Raw genomic sequence first — 16,744 nt, forward strand, 5'->3', positions numbered from 1 at the left:
GGAAAAAGTATATTCAGTGGCAAAAACAATCTGAACAATTGAATCTGTGTATGTAAAAAGAAGACAATGTAAAGTGATGAACAGGCTGATTCAAGGGACTTAAGAAAGGATGCAGAAGGTTTCTGAAAAATAGAAGAATTGCACAATTCTAAATATGCACAAATATGCCTCCTTGCCATAAGGATTATTTTGCACTGATTACTTTATAAAGCAGACACAACAGAGGCTCTGAAAACAGAAGTTACCTCTTTATAAGGGAAATTTATATTCATAAAAGAAATCTCCATTTGTGAGGCTGTCCCTCTTCCCTATACAAGGAATAGGATTACTCTAAGTCACAAGAGAATGTTTTTAATGGAGAAGGCTCTGACTTAAATCTGCATAACAAACATTACCCTTGGTAACTTTGCTTTTCCTGGTCACCTTCCCAAAACTGGCCTCCTCTATACCTTTTGTTCTTTTCTTAAACTAAAGATGGCATTAAAGCCTGAGTTCTAAGCTGTCTTGTAAAGTTACTAATTTTTTCCTGGGTATCTCTCATGTATACATAAAGTATACAAGTTAATAAACTTCTGCTTGTTTTTTCCTTGTTAATCTGCCTGTTCCAAGCCTAGACTTAGAAGGATAGAGGAAAATTTTTCCTCCCACACTTCCAAGATTCCATTTAAGAAGTTTCCATGCTCTTGTCAGAAAGAAATTAACAGAAGGGGCCCTGGACCCTGAATCAGGGTACCTGAATACTAGGTCATGCTCTGATTTAGAATCAGCATCCCAGGTTACATGGGACATCACTAAATTTTGATATAGGACCTCTCTATGCACAGTAAAACTATTAACAAGACAATTCCTTTCTTTCTCATTTTTCTATGATTATCATAATTAAAAAATAATAGCAGACCCAAGATTTTATGTAAATGTAGAAATCAATGCAGATTTCTAGTCCAAATCTCACCTTCATTCTAATATTCAATTTTCATTAATTCATTGAATATATATCAAGTATTTATTAATTTACTATGTTTGTCACTCTGGTATATGGCAAAGATCTAAAAACAAAAGCAGTTCTTGCTCATGTGAAGTTTAGAGCTTATTGTGGTATATCCACTCTTATTATAACTCAACGTGATAATATGATGACAGAAGGACATAGGACAAGCACAAATTTGGGGATTCAGAGAGAGTCTTGAGGAAAATCACATCTAACAGGAGATTAAAGGAAAGTGGAAATTAGACAGATAAATGAAGATGAGGGGTTGGTGGTTTGTTATTGGTGCAGAGTCTGGAAAGTTTTCGGGGAGGAAGGAATAGCCAATCCAAAGTGTCAGAAGAGAAAACACTATGCAGCAGAGAAACTAAGAAAGGTACATTATAACTGAACTCATCATGACTCAGATCTGCATTAAACTCTAGGATGATCCTCTAAGATAAAAGTGCCCACAATTATCAATCTCTTTTTTGTATACGTTCTTCTCCATTCTGTTCTGCACTTTCTCTCCATTAACCTAACTTTTTACTGATCTTTCTAGCCCAAAGTTCTTCACTGTGATTTCTAAAAATTCCATTTGTTTATAATAGCATTTTCTACAAGCCAAATTATGGAAACAGCCCAAGTGGCCAATGACTGATGAATGGATAATGGATGTGATACATATATACAATGGAGTATTACTAAGTCATCAAAAGAATGAAATATTCCCACTTGCAATGACATGGATGGAGCAAGAAAGGATTATGCTAAGCAAAATAAGTCAGAGAAAGACAAATACCATATGATTTCACTCATATATGGAATTTAAGAAACAAAACAAATTAAAATTTTTAGTGAAAATACCTTAACTCTTTTCCGTTATTTTAAAAATAATATATACTATTTTAAAAATAAACCACATAAAAGAAAAATATTAAAATTATCTAGAATTATACTATATAGTGATTGCCATTAACACATTTGGGTATGACTTTCCCATTTTTTTACAGAAATATGTATATATATGTAAATAAGTATCTTGTAGGCAGCCCAGGTAGCTCAGCGGTTTAGCGCTGCCTTCAGCCCATGGTGTGATCCCGGAGACCCAGGATTGAGTCCCATGTCGGGCTCCCTGCATGGAGCCTGCTTCTCCCTCTGCCTGTGTCTCTGCCTCTGTGTGTGTGTGTGTGTGTGTGTGTGTCATGAATAAATAAATAAAAATTGTTTTAAAAAGCATAAAAAAATAAATTCTTAAAAAAATAAATATCTTGTGAAATATAGAATTTTAATAAACATCATTTGCAGCAATAATTTATTTTGCTTTTATTATTTAAATTTTATTATCATATTAAGTTTAATTTATTAATTTAATAGATATTACTTGAATGAACAATGGCCAAATTTTCATAACAGGTTCACTAATTCCTGAAAACTTTCTTCCTACTTACAAAATCTAATTTTCAAATTTTAAATGGTTTAACCCTCCATGTGTCTTCTTTTCTAAGTTCATAATTTAAAAAGGTGACAAAATAACCCAATAATGTAAATTTTTAAAGTAAATACAGTATCCGTGCCTATTTAAAATTATAATTAAGAATTTTGAAAGGGCTTTTTTCCATTTTCTCTATTCATTCACTTCCACCAAAACTGTTTAAATTATATGGTAAATGACCTCAAGATACTTTTTTTTCCCCTGGGGGCTTTAACAAGAAAGAGAAAAGCCATTTATGATTTTTTGTCACAAAGCCAAATCATGACCAAAATGTTACAAGGGAGCTCTTAAAAGTAGCTCATACCATCTCTCAAAAGATTTTGCATTTATCACTCACCCTATTACAGTTGGTTCATTCTAGGAATGCATAAAGAAACCTGGAAAATATATGAAGCATGGAGTCTTAGCTTCATGTATTTATCCCAGCTAATAAATTTCTTAAATAAAACTTCCATTACTTTGACTCTTAACTCTTCCATCTCCTTTTTGCTACTGCAGAATAAAAAGCAAAAGTTAGCCTGTCCCTGATGAATGTTTTTATTTATGTTAAACCAAGTCCAAATAAGGATAAATCACGACATGTATTTAGCATTTACAATCTAATATCTTCATAGAACTGCTTACCACTTCATTAGATATGCCTACTATTTTCAAAGTTGTCTGTTGATTTGTAGTACACAAAAATATTGAAAATAAGGTCTTGAATTTTCTTCATTCTTGGTACATGAAATCCCTTAAACTGCTTAATTCATATGTGTTCTCCAAAGGTATTAAGCCACTTTTTAATTGATATAATTATTTCTGTCAAAAGATATTAACCAAGTATTTTCCTGAAGCATTAAAATAATATTGACTGTGTTTAGTACAAAAGTTATGACTTTTTCTTTCAGAAGAATAGTGATCATATAGCAGAATTCCTGGATAGGCAATTTAGAAAAGAAAATTAGAAAATTACATAAGCTCTTCTATGTTGAGACAATAACAACAGCCAGTTAACCTTGAACCAGATTATTTAATTATCATAAATAAAGGAAAATACTAGCAGTAGGGACCTCTTGATCTGTAGAAAAGATTTAATAGTCAGACATTTTTATTTTTCCCCATCTGTGATAGACAAAAAACTGACCTTTGTCATCTGGGCACACAAATTTCTTGGTCGACTAGACCAATTGCCCTAGATGTTCAGGAGTCTTTGGGGAAAGAAAAGACTATGATTCCAAAATTCTTTTTTCCAAGATTCAAAACTAGGTCCCTTTCAAAATGCTTTGGGCACATGATCTCACTTGATTTTTACACACCAAAAATTCTTGTTACGTACGTCTTTAATAATTCCTGGATTAGATACTGAAATATAATTGCTTTCTTAATGATTTAAAATCTTTACAAAATACAGTATTTTTTGAAACAATAGGTATATAACCTCTTAAATGTGTTAGTTCTCTTGTTCTTTTTGAATTCCTAGAAGATTATATATACTCTAGTGTGTATATGTGTGTGTGTAGAAAGAAAGAGGAAGGCATGCTTATTATTTCGCCATAGACACATGCCTTCTTTAAATAAGTTTTATTTTTTTAAAGATTTTATTTATTTATTCATGAGAGACACAGAGAGAGAGAGGCAGAGACAGAGGCAGAGACACAGGCAGAGGGAGAAGCAGATTCCATGCAGGGAGCCGGAAGTGGGACTCGATCCCAGGACCCCAGGACCAGGCGCTGGGCTGAAGGCAGCGCTAAACCACCAAGACACCCAGGCTGCCCAACCAGCAGATGAACTCTTAAAAGAGACTGTGACTTCAGTGACTATCAAGTTATTTCAGTTTAAAATATCAAACACCTGAGACATTTTCCTCTCAATTCAAATTTTTAATTTCTACCATAACTCCAGCAAATATAAAGACCAAACGCTGGAAATGGCTAGATCATTTCTTTCAAGCCAGTGTGAATTTGAATAAATTTTTCAAAGACTTTGAGATTGACTATAATGACACTATAATGTTTTGTAATTGACTGACTCCATTAAAACTGACATCTCATCATCAAAATCAACATTTTATTTCAACTTCCAATCAAAATAGAGTCAGTTAAGAAAAAGGGTATATTTCTTTTTCTATTGTTCCAGTTCTATTGATTGCATGAAACCTAATGTCTACCATTTGCCTTTATTTTTTTTTAAGATTTTATTTATTTATTCATGAGAGGCAGAGGGAGAAGCAGGCTCTATGCAGGGAGCCCAATGTGGGACTCGATCCCAGGTCCCCAGGATCAGGCCCTGGGCTGAAGGTGACACTAAACCGCCGAGCCACCTGGGCTGCCCTACCATTTGCCTTTTAACAACATTCTTCTTTTCTTTTCAGAAATATTCTTTCATGCATTTATATAAGCCTCTTTCTCCTTTTTAGTATTTTAGGGAGAAGGTTTAGTAAGTGATCTCCATTCTGTTTCCTAAATTTTATGGACAAGTAATACCAGGGGTCAAATATGATTGTTTTATGAAAGAGTGTGGGATAACACTCTCACATTGAAACCTACATTTCATGGGCAGTGAGTTTTCATTTTGTAAATATGACTCCCACCACCCACATAGAACACTATGTTTTATAACTAGTCCTTCAAACAGTTCCCCAAACCAATACATGAAACGCTGAAATGGAAGATAGTCATTCTCATTTTTTACAGACTTATCCTTTTAAACAATGCAGTCTCCACTTCCCATTCCTCACTGTTTCGCAGGACAGAAGAGCTCTGCTTTACTCTTGGTAACTTCTGCCTAAACTAAGATGCTATTGAGAAGAGTGATTTTCTTCCTCCACTTGCAAAGAATATTACATACTATGCACAATGTAAATCACATTTTAAAATATTGTTCACATGCTTAGAGGTCTATGAGTGATAATTTTTAAACAATAAATTAAGTATTTATGTTTTATTTATTCTAAACAAAAATTATACACGGTTTCATTTAACTGTATTGGTGATCTAATTAGTGACTCCTGGGTGTGAGTGATAAGGTAACTATATGAATGGAGTATTAGAGTTGACAGCATATATTTAGGAGGATAACATGTCAATCTTTGGGTAATAAAGAAAGAAAGCATTAGGGAACTAAGATAAATATTCCTTTTTTGGTGGGTTTGTGGATGTAAGACTTCATATTATTTTAAGGTTTGAGCCCGATTTCTCCACTTCATTTTCACCATTTAATTAAGTGATTTCAAAGAAGGAATAAGTGAAAACATTTATGCATTGTTTTCAAACATTTCCTATAGCTTTCTAGAATGTTATATTTGTCTCTGATACATTTTCACATTTCAGAGGAAACACCTGTTTCTACTTATTTTCAAGGTCAGCAGTAAGGTTATGTTTTTGAAATAATGTCTGGAGTGAAACTCAGAAGAGGGAAAAACAAAATGGCAGATGCCTCATTCCAGAATATTAATTGTTCAAAATTCTGGGTTTCAGAGTCTCATCATTGAGCTTGTATACACAAAGCTCTTGGTCTGAATTCTAGTCATAAGGGGTCTTTGGCCAAAGCAGCAGAAAAGGGCTTTACTGAATTCACACCCCAGTAAGGTTTACAGTCTTTCTAATATCATTATTAAAGAGTGAAAATGAGTATAAAACTAGCAAAAGAAATATATCCAGTAATCTCTCATCTATGAGGCACTTTGTTGCCAAGATGTTAAGATTTTTTATGGAATGGGTGTGTAAGACTATTACTTCACATACTATCATCTGATCCAGTCATTCCCCTTTGGTATTTATACAAAAGAAATGAAAGCATATGTCCATGCAAAGACCTGTACATGAACAATTATAGCAGCTTTATTTGTAATAGCCAAATGCTAGAAACAATACAAATGTCCACTACCAGGTGAATGGACAAACTTTGGTATATCCATAAAATAGAATATTACCCAGGAATAACAAGAATGAACTACTGTTAAACACTAAAATATAGTTGAATCTTGGGGCACCTGGGTGGCTCAGTCGGTTGGGCATCTGGGTGGGTTCAGGTCATGATCCTGGGTTCTGGGATGGAGCCATGTGGGGCATCCGACTCAGTGGGGATTCTCTTGTCCTTCTCCCTCTGTTCCTCCCCTAAACTCATGCTTACATGCAATCACTCAGAGATTAATAAAATCTTTAAAAATAAAAAAAAAATAAAATATAGATAAACTTAAAATAATTATTCTGAGTGGAGTAAGCCAGACCAAAAAGGGGTACATACTGTATGAATTCATTTATATAACATTTTAAAAAATGCAAACTAATCTGTAATGATAGAAAGGCCAGTGGTTGCCTAGGGGTGGGTCATACAGAAAGGGGCAGAAAGGAGTGACAAGAGACATAAGAAAACTTTTGAGAGTGACAGATATGTTCTTTACTTTGACTGTGGTGAGGATTACAGATGTCATAACTTATTAAATGGGGATGCTTTACACATGTTCAGTGTATTATATGCCAATTATGCCTCAATAAAATTTAAATAAACTGTCCTGGGCTTTACCTACTTCTACTGAAATATCTAGTGAGTTTGACTCCTCCTTCTCACTGGAAATTCCTTAGTGGAAAAAATAAAGGTGTTTTCTTCATCTTAGAATCTCGATTACTATCATACACAGAAGAGAGGATCGTGTTTTCCTCCAAAAGAACCTCCAGGACTTGACTATTGCTCAGTCTAGGACACTTCTGAGATCCAAATCACCTCCCTCTCTTTCCCTGCAGGGGCACCCAGGGACACTCCCTACTTTTGTCTCCTCTCTGTAGCTGCAATTACACAATCTGACTCCAGGAGGACTGGCAGGGGAATGAAATTGACTCTCTTGGAACTTCGCATAGAATGTTTATTATAGTAGTAGCAGTAGTGCTTTATCAGTCACTAATATGGTTAAATGAAGCCATGTGTACTTTATGTTTCCATCTGTTTAATTAAAACAAAAAAAAATTATGTATTGGCCATAGGCCTATGAGGCTTAGAGAAATGAACTGAGCATAGCATCTGGCAATAAGAAACATTCTGTAAGGGTTACTTATATTATTAAGATTATTATTGACATTATTATATTCATAAAATAAGCAGTTTAACCCTTTTAACATTTTATTGTGATGTGATAATATGAAAAATGACAAATACAAGGAAATTGTAAAAGTTCAAGAACCTTACAAAAGTCTACAGTAGTTCTGAGTCCACTCTCCTTCAGACACTTATTTGTAAAGTGGGGCTCACCAAAATACCTCTTTCCTTATGAGCACTCTGTAGGGTAAGAGTATTCCCAGGATTTCTTTGCCAAAGGAACCATTCCTTTCCTAAGAACCTGCAGGCTAGGTGATTTCCATTCTCCTGGGTCTCCATTCAGCTCACTATAGGTATTTCTTATTTTATTTAAACCTCATAACAGTCCTAGAAAGTAATTAATATGCCTGTTTTCACATGAAGAAACAGTCTCAGAGAAGTTATATAAAACTACATAAAGCTAAAGATGGACGAAAGATGGATAAAGAAGATGTGGTCTCTTGGGATCCCTGGGTGGCGCAGCGGTTTGGCGCCTGACTTTGGCCCAGGGCACGATCCTGGAGACCCGGGATCGAATCCCACATCAGGCTCCCAGTGCATGGAGCCTGCTTCTCCCTCTGCCTGTGTCTCTGCCTCTCTCTCTCTCTCTCTGTGACTATCATAAATAAAAAAAATAAAAAAAAAGAAGATGTGGTCTCTATATACAATGGAATATTACTCAGCCATTAGAAATGATGAACACCCACCATTTGCTTCAATGTGGATGGAATTGGAGGGTATTATGCTGAGAGAAGTAAGTCAATCGGAGAAGGACAAACATTATATGGTATCATTCTTTTGGGGAATATAAAAATTAGTCAAAGGGATTAATGGGGAAAAGGGAGAAAACAAGTGAGAAATATCAGAGAGGGTGACAGAACATGAGAGACTCCTAACTCTGGGAAATGAACAAGGGGTAGCAGTAGGGGAGGTGAGGGGGATGAGGTGACTGGGTGGCGGGCACTGAGGGGGGCACTTGACGGGATGAGCACTGGGTGTTACACTATATATTGGCAAATTGAACTCCAATAAAAAATATATAAAAAAAATAAAAATAAAGCTAAAGATGGGAAGTCATTCAAACCCTGGTCTCCCTATTCTAAAGCCCCAGAATCTCCCATTATAGAATGCTGCCTTTGGCCATCTTGGCACAGATGGACCCTCTTTGTTTTAGGGAAAATTCTTTTTTTTTTATATTTATGTATTTATTTATTCATGACAGACACAGAGAGGGAGAGAGAGAGAGAGGCAGAGACACAGGCAGAGGGAGAAGCAGGCCTCACGCCAGGAGCCGGACACAGGACTTGATCCTGGGACTCCAGGATTGTGCCCTGGGCCAAAGGCAGGCGCCAACCCGCCGAGCCACCCAGGGATCCCCTAGGGAAAATTCTAAAAGAGGCTGCTGGAATATTTTGACTAATGTGTATCACTAAATAAAAATATTAGCAGTTGGGATCCCTGGGTGGCGCAGCGGTTTGGCGCCTGCCTTTGGCCCAGGGCGCGATCCTGGAGACCCGGGATCGAATCCCACATCGGGCTCCCGGTGCATGGAGCCTGCTTCTTCCTCTGCCTGTGTCTCTGACTCTCTCTCTCTGTGACTATCATAAATAAATAAAAAATTTAAAAAAAATAAAAAAATAAATAAAAAAAAATATTAGCAGTTAATATATACCGATAAGTGCTAAGCGCAACAGCCATCTGAGGTACATACTATCACTCTCCCCATTTTATAGATGAGGAAACTGAGACAGAAAAGACAGGCAACTTGTCTAAAGACATATGGCTCGGATATAAGCCATGGTCCGAGGCTTAGAGCCTTAACTACCACACAATACCGCTTGTGATGGATATTTTCATTTTGCCCCTCTAGATCCATTCTCTACCCTTGTGTATTAGGCTCTGTGCCCTGGGACACTGACCTTTATGAACTACTTCAATAGGGCTCCTTGGTCTCCAAGCTTCCAGTTAGATTGAGGAAAGTGAAAAGGCATCAGGAAATGAAAAGCCATCGGGAATTGAAAGGGATGCGGAAAGTGGGGGTGGATATTTGTTCCTCTGGCTCTGTTCCTCCAGGGCTGCAATTTGCCCATCACATGCCATCAGCTCTCATGAGCCCTGAGCTTGGTCTCCTGGGTACTGGTCCAAGCTCTCTCTTCCATTGTTGCTGGATCTTGGGGATTCAGCATCCTCTGCTGGCTGCCCTTAGCCCTTCCCACATCTTGCTAAACTATTATTCATGAATAGTTCATTCTATTTTGCCCCTGTTGAGTGAGCTACCCATTTTCTGCCCAGATGACTGCTGACACCCTGCCTCTGCATGAGACTGCATCATTCTTTTATTATTCCTAGAGTAAAAATTCTGGGATGACCTCCCCTCTCCTCTTGATTTTGTAAGAAAATGATAATAAGCTCCCAGAGCATGTAAACTTTAAGCAGCTGTTGGGATAGTTTGGGTTTGGACCTGAGATTCCTAATGTCCTAGACTTTCAACTCTCTGCCACTCATTCAAAGAAAGAAGAAAGTATTTCAGTGCCTTTTCAGTCCCTGATAAAATATAGTAAATTTATTTTTTTTTAAGATTTATATATTTATTTTAGAGAATAGGGGCAGAGGGAGAGGGAGAAAGAGAATCCTAAGCAGGCTCCCCACCCAGGGCAGAACACAGGGCTTGATCTCAAGATCCTAAGATCATAACCTGAACTAAAACCACGAGTCAAGGCCTGACCAAGACACCATCCAGGAGCCCCGAGGATAGTAAATTTAGATCAGATGCCCAAGTCTATTATTAAGAGAAAGAGAGGACAGGGGAAAATGGGGTTTTCAGTTTTTTTACTTGAAAAAATACACATAAAAAAACAAATGGTAGTATCTTTTTCAAAGTTTCATTATGTCCTGGTAGTACTACTGAAACTTCCAAATTTGCTTAATCTTCTGTGGTTTGTGCTATTGTCTTATCAAGGAAGAAACTGAAGAACAGAGGAGGTAAATAACCCACCCATGGTCATGAATCTAATGAGTGGTAGAACTGGTTCAAACTCAGAGATATCCCCTGTCTACTTTCACCGCAATGGCAGTTAGGATCCCAAGGAACGGAGGGTATGCTCTGGTCTCCATGGTCCTCCTTGAGTGAAGTGTCTGGCTGCTTGAGTTGCTTGGGTTGTCTTCATCAGCTATCATCACCTTGTACTGTCATTACATCCCCTCTCCTACCTCTAGACTCCTTAAAGACAGGGACAGCACCTTGTTGGCCTCTGCTGTCCCCATCGATTAGAGTGATGGCTAGCATCAAATACCACAAACATTCATTGAACAAATTAAGGAGGCTGAAATCTCTAATTTTACTGATAAAACTACAACCTCTTAAGAGGCTAATATCCAAAATATATAAAGAATTTATATGACTTAACACTAAAACAGTAAGTAATCTGATTAAACAATGGGCAGAGGACCAGAATAGAACATTTTCCAAAGATGACCAATAGGTACATGAATAAGTCTCAACATCATTAATCATCAGGGAAATGCAAATCAAAACCACACTGAGTTATCACTTCCTACCAGTCAGAATGACAAGAGATAACAAGTGCTGGCAAGGATGTGGAGAAAAGGAACCCATGTGAACTGCTGGTAGGAATGCAAACTGATGCAGCCACTGTGAAAACAGTATGGAGGTTCCTCAAAAAATTAAAAATAGAAATATCATATGATACAGTAATTCCACTACTGGACCCAAAGAAAATAAAAACACTAACTCAAACAAAATATATGTATCCCTATGTTTATTGCAGCATTATTTACAATAGTCAAGATATGAAAATAACCCAGGTGTTCATCAACAGATGAATGAATAAAGAAGATGTCATATGCTATATATATATATATATATATATATATATATATATATATATATATATTACTCAGTCATTAAGAAAAAAAGAATGAGATCTTGTCATTTGCAACAACATAGATGGACCTTGGGGATATAATGCTAAGTGAAATAAGTTAGCAGTTGAGCGTCTGCCTCAGACTCAGGATGTGATCCCAGGATCCAGGATTGAGTCCTGCATTGGGCTCCCTGCAGGGAGCCTGCTTCTCCTTCTGCCTATGTTTCTGCCTCTCTCTCTGTGTGTCTCTCATCAATAAATAAATAAATCTTAAAAAAAAAAGATTTATTGAGAGACTTCTAAGTATCATCATTTACCTCCTTTAAAATTAGAAATTATTTGACAATTATTCCTTTACTTAATAAAACTTATTTCTGATATAATAACACAGCCCACTATGCAGCATTACTTACAAGTGAGAAATAACACCAATCCCTACAGCTAATATGTCCAGGTGGAAGGTTCTTTCAGAGGGGGAAGGGCAATTGGAAGGGAATGTTTGTAGACAGGAGTTGGGAGAGGTAAGGAGAAAGAATGAAGAAACTCAGAACAAGTATATTATCCAACTAACAATGGATCTTTTGTGCTAGCTTCTTTGATGTAAGAATATAACATCTGTGGGTAACTTTAAGATTTCAAAGTTGGACTTTTCTTATACCTAAGAAGTATTAACTAGATCGATTGACAGTAACTCAGTTTACAAAGAAATGGAGGAGTAAAGTTTTTAGTTCCTTTTCCAACTTCAAAGATGAATTATTTAAGTACATTCTTGAGATTGTCTTAACTTGTGTTTCCAAAATGTAATACCATACGATGATTTACAGACCACCGATGCCTGGCCAAATAATTTCTTCACTTTTTTATGTTAAATAAAGATGAAAGATATCATACTTAATTATTACTTTTTAAAAAAACAGGAAGAAAGGGGAAACTTCAAGTTATCTCAAGAGAGTTGATACAAAATATACCCTACTAGGAAACTGATGAACTAGGTTAAGAGGACACAGTGTATGCAATACTACACAATTTCCTTTAGAAATAGATGTAAAATCACTCTTGAGTAAAATGAAAGGACTCAGAACACGTATGGCTTCCCTGCACTTCTCACATCTGTTAAATGTGTAACTATCACTATACCATCTGTTTTTCCTAGAGTTTATGTTTATATAAAAAGAAAATTTTGAGCAGTGAGAAAAAAAATGGCCAAATTATATGCTAAAAATTTTGCAAATCCAATTTTAACATTGTCTCTCTAGTTTTTGTTAACAAAATCTTCCACTGTCGTAGCTTTTTTTAGGGGAAACATTGGCTTATACAGTTTCCAGTACCCCCCTAACAATATATTTTCTCACACAGGAAACAAGAAAACCATCTCTCCAGCCTTTTCCCATTTGGGTAAATTTATTTCCTAGCAACAGCTAGCCATCTGGTTTCTAACAAACATAGTGGCACATTTTCTCCATTTTGAAAGCAAAATAACAACATTACGAGGATTATAAAAATACTAGTTAACATTTATTAGGCACTTACCCTGTACTGGACCTCATCTGAAACCTGCATTATCTCATTTAATCTTCTAACGACTTTCCAAAATGGATAGTTCTATTATCTCCATGTTACAAATTAGGAAACTGGAGCTAACAGAGACCATGTCACAAAGGAATTCTTATCAGTTAGAATGCATTTATCTTTAGGTAACTAAATGCTCAACTCTAATTGGCATAAGCAAAAACATCATTTCCTTACATCTGGAGGTTTAGCAGTAGGATGTGATTTGAGTGTGGATTTAATCCAAATCCCCCTTATTTTTGTTTAATCCTCAGAACTGTATGAAGATGCCTGCATCAGGTCTGGGATTCACATCAGTATAGGATAATATCTAGAAGAGAACTCTTCCAAGATGCCCCTAGCTAAACTCCTCTTGAGTCTCAGTGGTCCAAAGTACATGAGATGACCTTTCTTGAACTGACTGGTGAAGGAGTTGGAATTGCCATGATTGATAACTAAATTAAAGCTCATTCATATTGGTATTGAACTCCAATTAATAAAACTGGACAATTTTAGGAATGCTTCTCTCTAGTCCTATTCTGCCTAAGCTAAATTTCAAGGTTAAAATATCAGTAGGTTAAATTTCTATTCGAATTTTTGTAAACTGTTCTTGTAAATTATTTGGTAATTGTCATACTTGTTAAAAAATTATTAGGACTATGGGAATGCCTGGGTGGCACAGTCTATTAAGTGTCCAGTTCTTGGTTTCAGCTCCAGTCATGATCTCACAGCCACGAAACAGCCTAGTATGGGGCTCTGTGTTCAGTGCGGATTCTGCTTGAGACTCTCTCTGCTATTCCCCATACCCCCAGTGCTGTCTCTTTCTCTCTCTAAAATAAATAAAATCTTTTTAAAAAGTATTAGGACTATAAAAATTATGCATCACGTCATTTATTTAAAAACTAAAGTGTGGGGTGCCTGGGTGGCTCAGTCAGTTAAGTATTTGACTTTGGACTGGGGTCATGATCTCAGGGGCCTGGGATGGAGACTTACATAGGGCTCCTCACTAAATGGGGAGTCTGTTTGTCTCTCTTCCTCTTCCCTTACCCTACTCAGGCTTTCTCTCTCTTTCTCTTTCTCTCTCTCTCAAATAAATAAAAGAAATCTTAAAAAAAAAAAAAAAACTAAGGTGTGTACCTTTGTAGGGCTTATTTTCTCCATTTAAGACAACAGTATTTTTTTTTTGACTACAGTATTTTCAATATTGTGTAAGTCAATTTTCCCTGGGTATGTGGATATAAATGGGATTACATTTATGAGACCCACCATATTATTTTCTAGCTCTAGGGCCCAACTCCTAATTCCTATGATTCTCCTTAAAAGCTCATCCAGTTTGTTTTGGGAAGTTCTAAGTTGTGCCTGACTGCATAGAGGTTTGAACAACTGTTCTTTCAAATGCCCCAGGTGCAAGCCCTGTCTCTTCCTACCTCTTCTCTTTTCTGGTGCCTTCTGCCAGAAACCATCCATGTCCACAGGGCATGGCATCTTTTTCCCCATCTCTCTGCACTGAACACCTCTGTCACTTTTAATCCAGAACCTCACAACACCCTAAGCAGGTGCTTGTTCTCACTGATGCAAGAGAAAATGATGCTCTTCCTCACTTATACCCTACTTTGGGCTGACAATATTGACTGTACCCCAGAATCTTACACCGTTCTAAATTAAAAACAACTTTTGGAGGAAAGCTTTTCCTTCATTCGGGTCAAACACAACCCTATGCGATGGGACAAGAGATCCAGTTCCCGAGAAAGTTATCACTCTTCCCCAGTGCTTTTCTTCCCAGATTCCCAAATTCTCATGCAAATGTCTATGCAAATAACCTCTAAAGGTTTCCCCTGTAGCTGTCAGCCTTGCCAAGGCCTTTCTGAATCTCTTTGATGGACACAATATGAACTCAAGGCATAACCCCCTTAGGACCATTTCTTCAACAAAAACATTTTTACACTAAAATGACCTTCCAAGTTTGTATATCATGTTAATAAAAATATTTTTACTAGATATTATTCTAGAAATTTGCAACTTCCTTTGAGTTCCACCATGATATAATAATAAGAGGACTTACTGAACCACTTCATTCAAGACACAAAGGAGTCTGTCATAAAATTAATAGAACTTCTATAGATACAATAACCACGTCAATCAAATGTGAATTAGGCCCACAGAAGACCTACTCTTTGTACTGGCATGTTCCTAGAAACTTAAGTGGAAGCCAAATAAGTAAATAAATAAAATGTTATTATCACAATGAGGCCACAAGAAAGTACCAAAAAAGGAGAAAAAAATTGTGACAGAATGACTTCAACACTTCTTTAGAAAATATCAAGATTTTCTTGTATATAAGTTATCAATTTTATTAACATGGAAGTTTTTAGTTAACTATATACAGTTTTTTACTCTTAAAGATCAAACATCATTAGAATTTTGCTCAATAACTTTTTCATATTCTACTTCAGTGAACCATCACACTTTATGTTACCAGCTATCCAAAAGTTGTTCATTAGAAATACAAATTGACCTTCCTAAACAACAAGAACTACAAAAATGTCCAATCCCTACTAAATGAATTTTAAATACATTTATGCTTAAATCTAAATAACATTTCAGTATAGAATAAGATAGTCTAGAAACTAATACTATATAAATCTATACTTCCTCACATTGGTTTCATGCCTTTATTGACCTATGGACTAGGAAAAAACAAGAAACAAAACTCTTTACAAACCATTTTGAAATCAAATCTGTCACAATTAGGTTGGCCTAATTTTGGTAAGGTAGTTAGTAATTAGGTAGACCCACTTTATTAAACTGACCTCATTAACTTGTTTTTTGTCCAGATGGAACACTTGACCAGAACTTGTAGAGGCAATTTCTTCATAGACTTTATATCCAATATGGCCCCTGTCATCACAATCTCCAGTGAGCACAAATACCACCTATGATTTTTTTTTAAAAAAAAAGAAGACAGTTTAAAGGGTTTTCAGAAATCAATATGTATTTATTGAGTACCTATTAGGTGTTAACATGCTACTAGTAAAGTGGAATAACTACATTATTATATATATAATAATATTTAATTATATACAATAAAATCATACATTTATAATATATATACATATATAAATGTAATACCATACATATACATAATATGTCTATATTTCTCCTTATATCCATGCACTTTGCAAAAGATTTTGAAGTCCCTCTTACTTGAGAGGTGGAGCTTAATCTATCATCTTCAAATTAAAGTTTGGACATGTGATTTCCTTTGGCCAGCAGCCCAAGGCAAAGGGACATTCTATCAGTTCTGAGCCTACATTCAAGAGGTCTTGTGTATTTCCACTTGATCTCTAGTGCCTCTTCCTTGGCTATAAGAAGAACATGCCTAAAATAGCCTACTAGTCCCAAAAAAGGGTGAAAAACCTATGAGGCAGGGTCAAGTTACCCTAGAGATCAGCCTAGGTAAGTCAAACCCAAACTTTCTCCTGACACACAAGTTAGCAAGTATCATCTAGTTCTAAAGAGCCATGCAACTATGTGAGAAATAAATGCTTACTGTTCTAAGCCATTGAGAGATAGGACTATTTGTTATACAGCTATAGCTAACTGACACAATAAGTCACTGGCTCAGACAAGATTCTACATAGGAGGTGATATTTGAGACACAGGTCTTTTTTGTTAGGTCTATGTTTTGTTAAAAAGATAATATGGTAAGAAGAACTTTCATTAATCCCCAATCATTTCCTTTCTGTATTAAAAAATATTAATATGTACAAATATTACATACCAATTTAATATGTGTAAATT

The 16,744-nt window shown here is 36.0% G+C and overlaps 1 protein-coding gene across 3 annotated transcripts in view; it reads right to left on the bottom strand.

Annotated features, from left to right (window-relative positions):
* Window positions 1–16,744, bottom strand: part of HMCN1 (hemicentin 1) — a 458,239-nt gene that overhangs the window by 319,693 nt on the left and 121,802 nt on the right. For all 3 annotated transcript variants that reach the window (XM_072830872.1, XM_072830871.1, XM_072830874.1), the window contains exon 4: window positions 15,754–15,876. In XM_072830872.1, the coding sequence (XP_072686973.1) occupies window positions 15,754–15,876 (123 nt within the window). The remainder of the gene's footprint in view (window positions 1–15,753; window positions 15,877–16,744) is intronic.

The sequence above is a fragment of the Canis lupus genome, chromosome 6, assembly GCF_048164855.1.
Source record: "Canis lupus baileyi chromosome 6, mCanLup2.hap1, whole genome shotgun sequence".
Classification (NCBI taxonomy): Eukaryota; Metazoa; Chordata; class Mammalia; order Carnivora; family Canidae; genus Canis; species Canis lupus.